The sequence below is a fragment of the Amblyraja radiata genome, chromosome 8 (genome assembly GCF_010909765.2).
Source record: "Amblyraja radiata isolate CabotCenter1 chromosome 8, sAmbRad1.1.pri, whole genome shotgun sequence".
NCBI classification, from domain to species: Eukaryota; Metazoa; Chordata; class Chondrichthyes; order Rajiformes; family Rajidae; genus Amblyraja; species Amblyraja radiata.
The window spans coordinates 30,582,425-30,598,662 of record NC_045963.1 but is presented as its reverse complement, the minus strand read 5'-3'; the positions used below and the strand labels follow the sequence as shown (position 1 = coordinate 30,598,662).

The 16,238-nt window shown below is 41.3% G+C and overlaps 1 protein-coding gene across 4 annotated transcripts in view; it reads left to right on the top strand.

The window, feature by feature from the left end:
- The window catches only part of ppp1r21 (protein phosphatase 1 regulatory subunit 21), a 62,732-nt gene that overhangs the window by 18,364 nt on the left and 28,130 nt on the right, over window positions 1-16,238 (top strand). For 2 of the 4 annotated variants that reach the window (XM_033025487.1, XM_033025488.1), the window contains exons 5-11: window positions 2,110-2,274; window positions 8,978-9,036; window positions 9,176-9,270; window positions 9,892-9,944; window positions 14,388-14,537; window positions 14,715-14,816; window positions 14,931-15,019. In XM_033025487.1, the coding sequence (XP_032881378.1) occupies window positions 2,110-2,274; window positions 8,978-9,036; window positions 9,176-9,270; window positions 9,892-9,944; window positions 14,388-14,537; window positions 14,715-14,816; window positions 14,931-15,019 (713 nt within the window). The remainder of the gene's footprint in view (window positions 1-2,109; window positions 2,275-8,977; window positions 9,037-9,175; window positions 9,271-9,891; window positions 9,945-14,387; window positions 14,538-14,714; window positions 14,817-14,930; window positions 15,020-16,238) is intronic. The other 2 variants (XM_033025490.1, XM_033025489.1) reach the window with 2 other exon arrangements.

Below are 16,238 nucleotides of genomic sequence, written 5' to 3'. Positions count from 1 at the left end.
GGAATTCCCTTGGCTTTCTTGTACCATGTGGGATCAACATCCTTAAAATTCTCGGATCAAGCAGCGAAAGTGAATCTCCCTGTTCATCACTTTCCTGGTTGGGATAGATCCTAATTGTCTTTGTCAGACAAAGTTATCAATGCATTTCTTGATAAAATCAGTGACAATTGAGGGATACTCATTCGGGCTGGATGAAGTGGTGGTGAACAAGTTCCATTCCACTGTCTCGAGCCAGTCCTGACCCCTCGATCTCCTCCGACTACTTGCGTGTTTTTCTCTTCGTTGGTTCCTCGTGCTTCAGTCTCTGTCCGTAAGCTGGCAGGAGTTGCATTGACAGATGATCAGACTGGCTGAAATGAGGACGAAGGATGGAGCGAGCGGCATACTTAGTGTCATAGCAGTGCTCTAGAATGTTAACACCTCGCATGGGGCAGCGGATTCACTGATGGTGTTGCGGGAGTATGTTCCTGAAGTTAACTTGATGAAGCGAGATTGGGTCAAGTAGGTCTGTATTTCATATGAGAAGTAATCTCATTGACATTTACAAAATGCTGATAGTGTTCAATAGACGGTTGTAAGAAGGATGATTCCCTAGTCACCATCTCTGGTATCCTAGTCACAGGATATGTGATTACAAATATGTAAGGTCCAATAAGGATTTTTTTCACTGGAGCACATTGAACTAAAATTCTCTATCAAAAAGACTGTGCAGGCCAGGTCACTGAATTTGATATGGATTTTATGAAATGTCACCAAAGGGTTCGGGAAGAGACGGAATAGTATTCAGTTAGAGGATTGGCTATTGTTGTATTGAGTGGCAAAATAAACAAAGGGTTGAATGGCCTTCTCTTGCTATTTTTGTATTTTATTTTTATGCTTCCATAATCACTTTGTTGAGAGGGGAAAAAAATTGAACTATTTTCCAGGCTTCACCATTAGTAGTGGTCTGTCCACATCTTACTCATCAGTAGTTCTTGAAATGAGGACAAAGGAAAGACTTGCCTATGTGCTTCAGTGTCAGGAAGATTTATGTTCAAACCTTAGGTAATGTCATTTTATTTGTTTGAAACTATTTACTGCAATATTTATTTCTATTTTAAGTCATAACCTTGCAACAATGCTTTTGGTTGTTTTAATTTCAAAATTATTTTTAAATCATCACTATCCCATCAGCTGATTTGTATAAACCAATGATAAAATCAATTTTCTGTTGATTTGATGCTTCATTTGGCATTGGTGTCCTTTCACTCTAGGGGATCATCCATGTTCTCAATATTTACTGTTGTTGGTGACTGAAATCTTTGTACTATGAGCAAGGGTACTATTGGACTTTAGTATAGCTTGTTAATAAAGACCATTGGAATGGACCAGAGTATCAGAGATCCTGACAGCATTTAAAAAGCGCATAAAATCGCCTTGGCATAGAAGGCTTTGGTCCGTGCTGGAAGATGGGATTAATATGGGTGGGTACCTATTGATAAGCGTGGAAGGTCAAGTGGCCTATTTTCATGCTGTATGACTCGGTGCCCCCGGAGTTCTGCCTCAATGTGATTCATTTTTGTTGAGGAAGAGTAACGAGTGAAAGGACCTGTATTGCTTAAGGCAGATGTATGTTATTGCCAAGTTGAATTGACTGCATGATTGATGCTATCCTGAAGCTTGTTAGCTAATTTTCATTATGGAACTGGGCCTTGTGGTAATAGAGTTAATAAGCATTTTGGGAAAGAATTAAATACAACTCTGGACTTCACCTAAACAAAATGACGGATATGGAGTTCCAAAATATCAATATTTGGAAGTACTTTGGGATGTTTTGTAATTGGGTTGCATTCATGCAGGTTCCTTGAGATTAAATATAAGGAATTTGCTATCAAAGTCAAAATAACCCTTACCATAAACTCCACGAGTTTCACTATTTGAAAGACTTTTGTTCTTGAGGAACCTTAACTATATAATTGAAGGGCAAAAATTTGAAATTATGTTTTAAAAGCACAGGTTGAGAAGTTGTTGAGTGCAACTACTTTTTCAATAAGCTAGAGCATTAAAATCAAACTAACTCATTAATCTAACGGATGTGACTCCTCATTTTGTCTTTCCTTGAACACATAGGTTCAAGAAGCTCAAGAAAGACATAAGCAAATTGAAACTGAGCTCAGGGAACGATTGGTGGTGCTGGAGAGGGATGCTGTGCAGCATCATGATGTGGTCGATGGCTTGAAACAAAAATACATGGACGCCAATGAAAAACTTCAAAACGACAAAGCAAATTTAGAGGTCAGACCTTTTATCCCCTTTTTTTGTGCATGAGGTTTTATCATAAATTTTATCCTTTTTTCCTTTGTTTTAAATTCAACATTCCCGACGGGGATGGGATTTTGTGCATCAATCCAACAGCTTTTTTGTTCTCAAAGGAAAAACACGAGACCTCCTGTGGTATTTCACAGATGGAATCTTGACCTGAATTTTGTGTAGTCTCCTGGATATTTTAGTGAGTGAGCTTCTGTTCTCAGTATTGCTTTAGTTTGCAGCAAGCTAGAAAGGAAGTCACTTGTAATTTGCAGACTTTTGCGGTGGCGTGTCAAGAGATATAGTTTTTTTTTGATGTGTAAAAGGAGGCAAATACTTAGGATTTTATTTGTGTATTGCTTGATAATTATAAAAATGGACAAGTATGATCCAAAGCTATATCCTATGAATCCTGCTAAAATTAAACTTTTGCATCACTCCAGGGTATTGCACTTTTATTGGTACTTGAAAAACTATTCCGCTTGGTTTTAATGTTTTTCCAAATGATCCATTAAATCTTCCGGATTATGATAAAATTTGCAGTGTTTGTGATAAATGTAATCGAATCACAATGATTAAAATGCTTGCAAGACTTTGAATATTTTTTTTGTTGAAAAGGGTAAGAAAAGAATGGTTCCTATTAGTGTTTAATAATCATACAAATTAATTATTTTTAGGTCCTTGTCTGTAATTTTTTGAATAGCCCACATCCTTTCATCCCTATCCTCTGACAACTAACCCAACTGAGTCCAATTCCTACCAATCCTTACTGCTGATTGCAAAATAATCAGTTACACTTTTAAACTGAAGCACTCTGCATGCATGACATTCAAGTTTGTAAAGCTAAGGTCACCAAAGATGGAACAAGTGGAAGTATTTGATGAGATGGACAAAATGGAAGAGGTGGGATAGCCTTGATATTAAAGCATGGAATAAAAACTGTAGAAAAGATGGACTTTGCCCCAATAATTCATGTGCAATGACTGTGGATGGAGCTAAGATATAACAAGAGGCAGAAAATATTAATGGGAATTATACGTGGGTGCCAAAACACTTGTAGTTATGCATTGCAAAATTCAGAAATTAAGAGATAACAAGGATAATGGAATAGTTAATCCACAAATTTATTCAACTGAGGTACATATAGTCTGAGTATACACCAAAGTACAAATAATAGCTTGGAGGGTGAATTTGGGGATTGTATTAAAAATGTTTATTTTAGATCAATATATTGAATGAATGGGCTATTTTTAAATGTAGTATTGTGTAATGTGTATTGTGCAATGAGAAAGAGTTAATTGATCTGGTGGCCAAGTGGCCTTCAATGTTAAATTTAATCTGAATCTTTGGTCTTAACAATACAATTCAATTTATTGTCATTTGGACCCCTTGAGGTCCAAACGAAATGCCGTTTCTGCAGCCATACATTACAAACAAATAGACCCAAGACACAACACAGTTTACATAAACATCCATCACATTGCTGTGATGGAAGGCCAAAAAAACTTCTCTCTCCACTGCACTCTCCCCCCCGATGTCAAAGTCAAAGCCCCCGGCGGGCGATGGCGATTGTCCAGTGGCCATTTAAGCCACGCCGGGTGATGCAAGGTCGCACACCGGGTCTTGGTGTTAGAGCCCCCGGCGAGCGCTCGCAGAGTCCCGCAGCCATTCCAAGCCGCGCGGGGCGGTGATGTAGGCCCCGCTCCAGGAGCTCTTCAACCCCGCAACTCGGGCGGGAGAAGTCGTCGCTGCGGAAGCCCCGAAAAGCGGTCTCCCCCCAGGGACCCGCGGGCTCCCGGTGCCGCCGTCCGCCAGACCCGCAGTTGCAGCCACCGAATCTCCGGGGGGTCGGGCCGCAGCAGCGTCCACCACAGCTCCACCCGCTCTGGACTCGGCCAGCTCCGCGACGGTGAGGTGAGTAGTCGGCACCAGAGTCCCCGGTCTTCCTGTTGGAGGCCGCTCCTCGTTGCAGCCCCAACGACAACGGAGACCCGACAAAGAAAAGGTCGGGTCTCCCGTGCAGGGAGAGATTTAAAAGTTACCCCCAACCCCCCCACACCACCCCCACCCCCCCACACACATACCCCAACAAAAATAACAAAAACTACATAAAAACATAGACATAAAATAATAAAAACGCAGACGGACTGCAGAGGCCGCTGCAGACGAGAGTCGCGCCGCCTACCGGATGGAATATATTAACCTTAAAATGGAATATATTAAACTGCTAAAGCATTAAAGGGCCTGTCCCACTTTCACGACCTAATTCATGACCTTTTTTACTCGTGGACATTTTTCATCATGTTGAAAAAATGCCCCGACCTATTTGATGCCACGAGTACCTATGACCAGCATTACGACCTCCCTACGATCTCATGACGACCATGCTGCGAGTATGAGTCAAGGGCAAACTCTCCTTCCCCACCTCCCCCACTTTCCCCTCCCTCTCTCTCCCTCAATTTCCCCCCCCCCCATACTCCCTCCTCACCTCCCCAGGATTTCGAGGTTCCCGCTCCTCTCCCTTCTTGCGTGCCCCGGAGGAGCATCAGCCGGCAGTGCCCTCAGAGCCAGGCTCAGCGCCCACGCCTCTGGATCCCCGGCAGGTACGCAGAGCCAGCAGGCAGGCGGGCCGCGTTGGCGGGTAGATGGGCGCCGGCAATGAGGTGTGCTGCGGTCGGTGACTGACAGCGGAGGTTTTTAAACCTTAATAACTTTTAAAATATACCACCGATTGGAACAAAACTTGGTGTATTTGCAGCATAGGATAGCAATGGTGAGTAAGGTGGCGAAAAATTGTAGCGCTATCACGTACCGTTTATGCGTAAATGTAAAGACAACATAAACCGGAAGTTAGATGAGAGTTTTAGTTCTGTACTAGACCAAGTCTGCTCCCCCAACGCAATATTCCAGCACTCACCCGTTTCCCCCCCCCCCCAACGCAACCTGTTCCCCCAACGGTGTGGGGGGGGGGGGGGGGGGGTCAAAGGGATAACTATGGCTTTGCAATTTTGGTCCTTCTCTTGATCAGAGCAAATTTCAGAACTATGTGCATTGAAGTCTCTATGGTTTCTGAGCTGTTGTCAGGAATGTGAAGTTGGCGAATGACCTTGATTAACTTTAGAAGCTGGTCTGTAAGTGGGATTGAATTATTTTACCACTGTGTTGCGAATTGGCTGTGCTACTTTCAAATCACATTTGGTCCGCGATGGAAAGTGTGTGGGAGGGAGGGGTGATGAGGAGGGAGCACCGCACTGTGGGAGGGTGTGAGGGGCGGTGAGGAGGGAGCACGGCGCTGTGGGAGGGAGCGAGGCCGCGGGCTGTGGGACTTCAGTGCGACTGGGCCAGGCAAAGGGGGTTGGTTTCCTGAGCATTCCGGCATGGCGCCCCATGCCCCCCCCCCCCCCCCTGCATAGAATCAGTGGTTTATGAAGTTAAAACCATTGGGGAGATGGCGAAGGCGGCGACCCCCTCCCCATGTGACATTGTGACATCATTCGAAGCTGCTTGAAGAATCTGAGTTGTTTGAAAGGTCGTATTTAAAAAAACTTTAATGACTAACTTTTGAAATGTAGCATGAAATGTGAAGGGAACATGTTTATTGCATTGACGAGGTTAATGTGAGTAATAATCTGTAAAAATTTCAACTCAAGCGCGTAGCGTTTTGACGAAGATAGAAACACACACACACACACACACACACACACACACACACACACACACACACACACACACACACACCCCGCCACACACACACACACACACCCCGCCACACGCACACACACACACACACACACACACACACACACCCCGCCACACACACCCCGCCACCTCCACACCACACACACCCCGCCACACACACACGCACACACACACACACACACACACACACACACCCCGCCACACACACACACACACACCCCGCCACACACACCCCGCCACCACCACACACACACCCCGCCACACACACCACGCCACCTCCACACCACACACACACACCACTCCCCCACACACATACACCACTCCCCCACACACACACACACCACACCCCCCGCACACACACCACACCCCCCGCACACACCACCCCCCAGACACACACACACCACCTCTCCCTTTTCAGATAAGGCGATTTTTGACATCATGCGTAAATATAATAATAATAATATCTTTTATTGTCATTGCACATAAGCGCAACGAGATTTGGTATGCAGCTTCCAACCGATGTCATAACATAAATAAATAATAAATTTGGATTTAGATGTCCCGAAAACATGGATTGTAAAAAGAACAGTAAAACAGTCAAAACAGTTCACAGACTAAAGTGCAGATGTGTCTGTGCGACGTGACCATCCAAGGGAGACAGTCCAGGGAGGATGGGGGGCACTCAGCAGGGCCGGTTCAGAGCCGCTATAGCTCTGGGAATGAAGCTGTTCCTGAGTCTGGAGGTTCGGGCGTAGAAGGCCTTGTAACGTCTGCCGGAGGGAAGTAGTTCGAACAGTCCATTACAAGGGTGTGAGGAGTCTTTATGGATGCTGACGGCCTTCCTGTGGCACCGTGTGTGGTAAATGCCCTCCAAGGCTGGTAGCTGTGTCCCAATAATCCTCTGCGCTCTGTGGACGACGCACTGAAGAGCTCTCCTCTCCGCCTCCATGCAGCTGAGATACCACACAGAGATGCCATACGTTAATATGCTCTCTGTGGTGCAGCGGTAGAAGGTTGTCAGCAGCTGTTGGGGCAGACCAGTCTTTTTTAATGTCCTCAGGAAGAACAGTCGTTGCTGTGCCTTCTTGACCAGCATGTGAGGTCCTCTGAAATGTGAGTGCCCAGAAACTTAAAGCTGGACACTCTCTCCACACTTTCCCCGTAGATGGAGATTGGGGCGTATTCTCCATTATGGGACCTCCTGAAGTCAATAATCAGCTCCTTGTAAACATTTCACTGTTAGCGTGTGTGTTTTCGAGGAGATGTGAAACGTACACGAACATCACACAAATAAATACACATCCAAGATCAGAGTTTTATAAGTATAGAGATATAGATAGACTAAGCAATTGATAACATTTAACAAGGAATACATATTAATTGAGGTTAAAACAGGGATTTGGTATTTATTGTGCAGGAAAGAACTGCAGATGCTGGTTTAAATCGAAGATACACACAAAATGCTGGAGTAATTCAGCGGGACAGGCAGCATCTCTGGAGAGAAGGAATGGGTGACGTTTTGGGACTGAAGAAGGGTCTCGACCCAAAACCTGTCCTTGATGTAACACATTTTGAGGGAAAAGAGAAGAAAATAAATCCTATAATTTGTGTTTCCACAATGCGAATTGGACATAACATGATCAATTATTTAAAGAACGTGGGCCTAAGTAGTTATAATGTAATTTCATTTGGGAACTGGAGAACCACTTCGAAATTACTTTGGAATTTGGCAAACAGGAAAAGTTACCTTGGGAGAAAAAAATTGTTTTCACGTAGCCTTCCCGCAGTAATCCCACAATGTTGTCCCTTAAGAGTACAGCTGCTAAATTCACTGCGGGTGGTCATTGCAATTGGAAAGTGATTGCTTCTTTTGTAATATTGCTCTATTTAAAAAAAATGTGACCTACAGCCTTTAGTATTTTTTAGTTTGCAGTAACAAAAAACACTTAGAATGATCAAAAAGACCTCTACTTTAAAAATCCTGTAGGGAAAAATAACTTTATTGCCAGTCTGGAACTATTTATCCTCTAACCTCCTTTTCCCCATTGACACAATCTGTTTTATAATGCAATTTTCTATAACATAAAGTTTCTTGGGAACTCGACAATCATGTTATAACAGAACTGCCTTTAATCACTAGAATTTGTCTTATGATTGGAGAGTTAAAGCCCTGTCCCACGGTACGAGTTCATTCCAAGAGCTCTCACGAGTTTAAAAAAAAAAATCAAACTCGTGGTAAGCACGGAGAATGAACGTAGCGGGTACGTCGGAGCTCGGGGACGTCTCTTAGTGGCCTGTAACGCTAACGGCAGATACTCGGGAAGACTCGCTAACGGCAGATACTCGGGAAGACTCGCTAATGGCAGGTAAGCTCGGGAAGACTCATGAAGATTTTTCAACATGTTGAAAAATGTCCACGAGAACCCCGAGTACCGACGAGCAGCCATTACCATAAATCTCCGAGTTCGAATCAGGGCAAACTCGGGAGAGCACTTGGAATGAACTCGTACCGTGGGACAGGGCTATAAAGAATGAAACCAAGGGCTGTTTGAGCTGCCAAGATTTCTAACAAAATTTGTGTAGTATGATGCAGTGGCAGAGGGGAGAGAAAGTTAATGTTAAACTGATGACATGTATAACATTGGTGCCATTTCATCAGTCTGAGATGGTTGCAAGCATGGTTTGAGAGGTTCAAATACGAAGTTTCAGGAACTATCTGTATTTTCTAGTAATGTGATAAACACTTCCAGCATTTGTGATAAGGAAACTAGGTTAAGGACGAGGTGATAGTTTGAAGGACCCAAGAGAGGAAAGGTGAGTTTTTGTAAAAGAGAGATGATGTTGGGTTTGGTGTTAACACTGCCTGAGGAAAGGAAATGGCTTCCAAACAATACGCCGAGTGAACAATCATATGTTGAATTTTTATAAAACTATTTGCAATACAAAGGGTGCTTAAAGTTTTTTTTTTCTTAAAAACACAATATTTTTACAGGTGAAATCGCACTCATTGGAAAGAGAAGCAAAAGATTGTAGACTCCGAGCGGAAGAATGGTAAGACAATGCCAGGATTTAATACATCTGCAGTTCCCTTTTGAACGCCAGGATTTAATTTGCTGTTTTGCTGACGTTTAAATTTTTGCAGTAGAGCATATCTGGTGAATCATCTTAATTTCTTTATTTTTAAATGCAGCCAACAACAACTAAAGAATGTCCATGCTGATCTAAGTAGGCGATTGGACCAGTCAACAAACATTATTCAAGAAAAATTACCTTTCAATGATACAAGTATGTCTCCTTCCTGTGCAAGTTAACATTTGCAATTGCAGTTATATAATAAGCATTGTTTTAGTATATGAAATTTTATATACAGCATTTGTGGACTTGGAGCCCCAAAATCACATTGTGCTGTAATGAACAAGTGATTGGGACTATTACACCAATTCTGTATATTTCCACTAGTGTTATCTGAACTAGAAGGGTGCGGTGGTGAACCTAAACTGTATTGTTATCTCTTTTAAGATTCTATCAGTTTTCAAGTAAAGTAATTTTAGATAATTTACGAAAGGCAGATGAATATATTGCAAATAAAACTGTTGGAAGAACTCATCGGGCAGCAAATTGTCCATGTTTGGTATAGAAACATTGCATCAGAATATACTGAAAATATCTATCCTGGAAGCATTGTAGACATGCACTGGGCATTTTGTAAAGACTTATCTGATTTTCCTGAATGTAAATAGGGTAGTGGATTTTGCGGCTGATTTATTATCTCTAAGTGGATAGATACATTTTTGCTTGCTGTTTTAAGTGTATTGGAACTGCTAGGCATTCGGTGGAAATTTAGAGTGCATATACTTCTGTTTTCAGAATATTTGTAATCACTGTTTTGTTCTTATTTCTAAACAGGGCTTGCAGAGTACTACACGTTGGATGTACCATCTCATGATAGGAGGCATCAGGTACGTAATCAAGAAATTGATGTTGGGAATCTTTGGGAAAGGCTAAACTTGGAATATCAGAACAAAGTAAAATTTAAGTCTGGTGTGGAAATTACAACTGCTTTTCAACACTATTTAACAATGAGATTTGAACACTAATTAAATGCAGTTCTGTGATCAGGTATAGTACAACTGTCTCAAATCTAGTTTTGATGCAATCTTTAAATAATTTTGAATTAAAAAATTGTAACATTATCCCAGGTTAGTTAAAGTTTTAAATTTGTTGCATGAATTTGCTGCTCTTTTGGTTGTTTCAGATTCAATCTGATCAACATGTAGTTACTTATCACTATTTATTTTGGGGGTTTTGATTTGGACCTATGGTTCGTACATATGCACACTTAAAGTCAAAATGAGAATACACAGTACTTGGCTCTCAGGAGGCTAGTCCTGGAATGAGAATGCTAAGAGAATAAGCACTAATAAGGTTCATTATATTATTATATAATACAGAAATATATTTCTAACAAAGCTGCTGTGCTGAGAAGGCTGTTCTACCATTTTGCCTCTGACATTGCTGAGCTGGAACCTTGTGTAAATCTCTGCCCTCACTTTGCTGTGTCGGGGTCAGGTGCAAATCCAGCTATAAATCACCCGATGGTCAGCAATATGAGTGTGGGCCATTGTTGGGAACTGACAACAACAATTACAAAGAACATTACAGCAACAGACCTTTTGGGCAACAATGTCTGTGCTGAACATGATGCCAAGACCAACTCTTATCTGCCTGCACATAATCCATATCCCTCCATTCCTTGCATATCCATGTGCTTATCCAAAAGTCTCATAATGCCACTATTGTATGTGCCTCCACCACCACCTTCTGTCTGTGCATTCCAGGCACTCAATACCTTTAAAAAAAATGCCCCCTGCATCTACTTTACCCTTTCACTTTAAATCCATGTGTTGGCAGGTCTCCCTTATCACCTGTTTAATGTAGTGGGAGCTACTCTGTCTCTGCTGGCTCAGAGATGTCACTATAGTAACTACCTCACCCGAGGAAGGGAGATGGCTGCTTCCATCATATCCAACCATTGATGCGGCAGACCACTGCATACAGATGATCTTATAACACATGGAGCAGATGCAGCCAGTCTCCAACAATGGCATGCAATCATTCTGCCAGCCAGCTTGCCCTACTATTCATACTGGGTGAGTGGCCGCACTCTTTTCCATGGCCTAGCCAACATCCGTTTCTCCACAATGAGCGGTGGACAATTCATTGCTGGCAGAGAATCAGCGGATGGCTGGGACTCATACTGGGTTCCCCTCACGTTAGTACATTACTGGGAAGAATAGGAACTTGCTCCCAATTTCCAGCACAACAGGAGAATCAAGAGAGCTATAACAAATCAGCACTCGATGGGTGGGTGGAAATAGTACAAAGTGGGTTAATAGTGTGATAAAAATCATGCCTTGGCTTTGTTTTAGTTTGAACTATGCAACAGAACTCTGGAATGTGTTTTGTGATCAGTGTCAGAATTTATAAATTATTTGTCCATCACTGTTGGATAAGTTCCCTTTTTAATATTTTGAGAAATTATTCTGTCAGTGTTATGCACTGATAACATAAAACTGACGTTTCAATCCAGTGGACTAGAATTAAATCAGCAATCGCAGTCGATGTGGCTTTAAACATCTGTTTCCTTTCACTTAGCCAACAAAAATATGCTTCAGTGCAATCAGATGTGCAAGCCCTCAAAGGATAAAACTGGCGAGTGTTTTCCACATAACTTAGACATAATTACATCAATTCCATAAGTAATACGTGAAGGAAATTTATGAAGGCAGGCCATAATATTTGAATTATTCTTTAAAGGAGTCAAAATAGCAAAACTTTGACACATTCGTGAACCGCTGTAACCTGATAATCAATGTACAGGAATATCATTTCCTCCAATTCGGACAGCGTGTGAAACAAAAATTGTAAGATTTCCATTTCCATCTGAAAGTTGAGGTGGACCTGATTTTTGCAGCAGACTTGGATGATTGCACCCCTGGTCATGCAGGATTCCCTCTGCCTCTCTTCAGTCTCATGCCACATTTTTTTTCCTCGAGATTGTGGAATGGAACTTGAACCCATGCCATCTGACTCGGAGGCTGCTAACTGACCCATAGAAGAGTATCCCTATACTTGAACAATCAACTATCATTATCACTACTATCAGACAGATTATCTGGTCATATAGTGTTGTTGGATTTGTGCCTTTTTTGCTAATTGATTGCCATGTTGTTTAACACACATTGGCTGCTGCATTTCTGTAAATCTGTGCTTATACTAGACACTGAGTATAAAGTGTTTTGGATATCCTGAGGCCACAATATATCTAATTTCAGTTTGATATTTAAACCAATTCGTTAATCTCAAGAATTCTTGTGGTGGGATAAAGATGGGGAGACTAAATCTTTACAGTGACTCCTATCATATTATGCTTTTGAGGTTTGAAGTTTAAACTGGAAGTCTGTGAAACTCTTGTGCATCAGCACACTTTGTAACATGGTAACCACAAATATTTTGTCCCCTTTGCTGCATAGATGATGCAGGTTCAGGAAACGGGTGTTTATGCGTGCTATTTTCATGATATTTATTTTAGTTGTTTATCTTTTTTTAATATTTTACCTTGTATGTATCGTTAGCTTTTAGAAATGTTTGAATGGTGCACTGACTGGCTGACATTTTTAAATTTCGTTGTACATGGTTCATGTTACAATGACAATAAAGAAACTATTCTATTCTATTCTATATTACTGGACAATGAACCTGTAGTGCCTTTGTTCTTTAAAAAAAAAATCTCTAACCGAGCTTAATTTTACCTTGGGGTTTGGTGGGGGAGGGGGAGTTTATGTTTGAGAGTTTAGTTTAGAGATACAGCGCGAAAACAGGCCCTTATGCCCACCGAGTCAGCACTGACCAGCGATCCCTGCACATTAACACTATCCTAAACACACTAGGGACAATTTACATTTACACCGAGCCAATTAACCTACAAACCTGTGCGTCTTGGACACGCTAGAGGCAGGAAGCATGTTGTGGGAGTCCAGAACCAGGGGCCACAGTTTAAGAATAAGGAGTAAGCCATTTAGAACGGAGATGAGGAAACACTTTTTCTCACAGAGAGTAGTGAGTCTGTGGAGGCAGGTTCTCTGGATGCTTTCAAGAGAGAGCTAGATAGGGCTCTTAAAAATAGCAGAGTCAGGGGATATGGGGAGAAGGCAGGAACAGGGTACTGATTGGGGATGATCAGCCATGATCACATTGAATGGTGGTGCTGGCTCGAAGGACCAAATGGCCTGCTCCTGCACCTATTGTCTATTGTCTTTGGAATGTGGAGGAAACCGAAGGTCTCTGAGAAAACCCACAAAGTCACGGGGAGAACGTACAAACTCCGTACAGACAGCACCCACAGTATGGAATTGAATATTTAATTCCTAAATATGAGGACATTTTAAACATGGTCAATGACATTAGCTTTTATGTGTATCGTGATTATGTTTGTTTTGGGTGTCTAGCCTGTATGGTTTTCTCTTTTGTTATATTTTAACAACATTTATATATTAAAACTGCCTTTTGCTAGTTCCAAATAAATGTAACCTATTATGCTTCTAATTTTTTGTTTCTCAAGGTACCACAAAAATATTTTAATATTTGTGTTGAGATTAACTGTGTACAAACCAGAAGGCTGTAAATGTCACCACTATATTTACACTAATATCTGAAAATATTCATCAAATTTGATGATAAAACTCAGGAAAAATTATGCCATGTGTTTTTCACAGTTGGCCCTAGTATTGTACTCCTTTTTGGGTAGTTCCTTGAGGTCAAGTGTGATTCGTTTCTCTACCAGTTTTCAGAGTTTTTCAGTTGTCAATGAGGCCAAAGTGGGACTGGCACACTCATAGATGGGGTAAGAAAGACTTTATTGGGTGGAAGGTGGATAGTTTGGGAGATGGTGCACATCTTTCACTGTTTATACTGGGATTCTGTGTTCCAAATGCTCCTCTTCCCATGAGTCAGTCAGGATATTACATATTATCAGTAGGGCTTTAAGAACAAGCTTGAACTATTTTTCCTATATCCATCAGTAATCTCTTTCCATAATGGTTGAATGTAAACAACGGGAGCAGATGTGGAGCAATTGGTCCCTTTGGGCCTGTTCTCACTTACAGTAAGATCATGGCTGATCCAGTCTTGGGCCTCAACCTATACTTGCACTGAAGCCTGGAGATCAGAACATTTCTTGGGTTCATTTCTTGTTCTGTGATGAGTTAACTCGACAATGTGGTCATTATTGTGTTCTGTGTAAATTCACCATTTACGGGACAATGGTGGAAATAAGAATTTAAAACAGTTAAAATGTACTATGTCAAACTATCCTACATAAATCTGTAACTGTTAAATTTCAGTTAAAAGCTCGTGATGTGAGTGGACAGGCAGTAGCTTTTTGTCAAGACTTGGTTGGAGCGTTGCTGAATTTTCATACGTATACAGAGCAAAGAATTCAGATCTATCCCATAGATTCTGCAACGGATGTTATATCACCTTTGAACCAAAAGGTACGCTTTATTACGGTGGCAACAAATGGTATTTATAGTTGGCTTTTAAACTAATTAAATATTCCAGGGCACACCATACAAGTTATTTGGAACTGATCTGCCTAAGGCCATTGAATAAAATTGTATTTTTTAGAAGAATCATACATACATTTCATTATTTCTCACTTTATTTTTCAGTTTTCTGAATACCTGCATGAAAATGCTTCGTATGTTCGTCCTCTAGAGGAAGGGATGTTGCACTTATTTGAAAGTGTTACTGAAGAAAGTGTTACTACACTGGTAAGTTTATTAAAGTTGGCTTTTATATAGATGCTAATCCTTTAAATTTTAAATATACTATAATTGTGGATTGTGCATACCACCGAGAATCTGCCCTTTTCCTGTTTTCCCTAGGAAACTGCTGTGAAGCTTAAACCATTTTCAGAAGTCTTTACTTCTTATGTTTGCTTTCTAAAGAAGATTCTACCATACCAATTGAAAAGGTGGGCTCTGTTGATCATCATAGTTTTGTAAACAACAAAGTGCAGTGCTTTCTGTGCCAGTTAACAATGAACGACTGTTTCAAGCTTTACGTTTCAATCCTTCTGATATGCAAGTCATAGCGACTTTTTCTTCACTTTATCCATGGACGTGATTACAGGTCAGCCAGACTGCATGAAATTGTAATTTGTTTAGTGATTAGGGCTGTTCCATGTGAATAACCACTTCTGTAAAAACAATAGACAATAGGTGCAGGAGTAGGCCATTCGGCCCTTCGAGCCATCAACACCATTCACTGTGATCATGGCTGATCATCCACAATCAGTACCCAAATCCCTTCTCCCCATATCCCTTCACTCCTCTATCTTTAAGAGATCTATCTAACTCTCTCTTGAAAGCATCCAGATAATTGGCCTCCACTGCCTTCTGAGGCAGAGAATTCCACAGATTCACAACTCTCTGTGTGGAAAAAGGTTTTTCCTCATCTCTATTCTAAATGGCTTACCACTTATTTTTAAACTGTGGCCTCTGGTTCTGGATTCTCCCAACATCGGGAACATGTTTCCTGCCTCTAGTGTCTCCAAACCCCTAATAATCTTATGTTTCAATAAGATCCCCTCTCATCGTAAATTCCAGAATATACTGGCCGAGCTGCTCCATTCTATCGACATATGACAGTCCTGCCATCCCGGGAATTAACCTCATGAACCTACGCTGCACTCCCTCAATAGCAAGAATGTCCTTCCTAAAATTTGGAGACTAAAACTGCACACAATACTCCAGGTGTGGTCTCACTAGGGCCCTGTACAACTGCAGAATGACCTCTTTGCTCCTATACTCAACTCCTCTTGTTATGGCTAATATGCCATTTGCTTTCTTCACTGCCTGCTGTACCTGCATGCTTGCTTACAATGTCATTCAACTAATAAAAACATTTTATCTCTTGATTGCTGAATTAATGCAACTTTGCCAGAGGATCATCTGAGGCTATAGTCAAGCAATTCAGCATCAAAACTTCTGAATCTGATTTTGTAGACAAAAGTAAATAACCATTTGATACAGTACTGCTACATCAATGACTGCTGTATAATCTTGGAAACAAGAACACAGGCATCAAATTTTATGCAATGATTATAATTTTGAAGCAAAACATTGGAGTTCTCATTCAGCTTATAAAAAATGCTGTTACTTTGAATTAAAGCTGATATGAGACACTTGCTC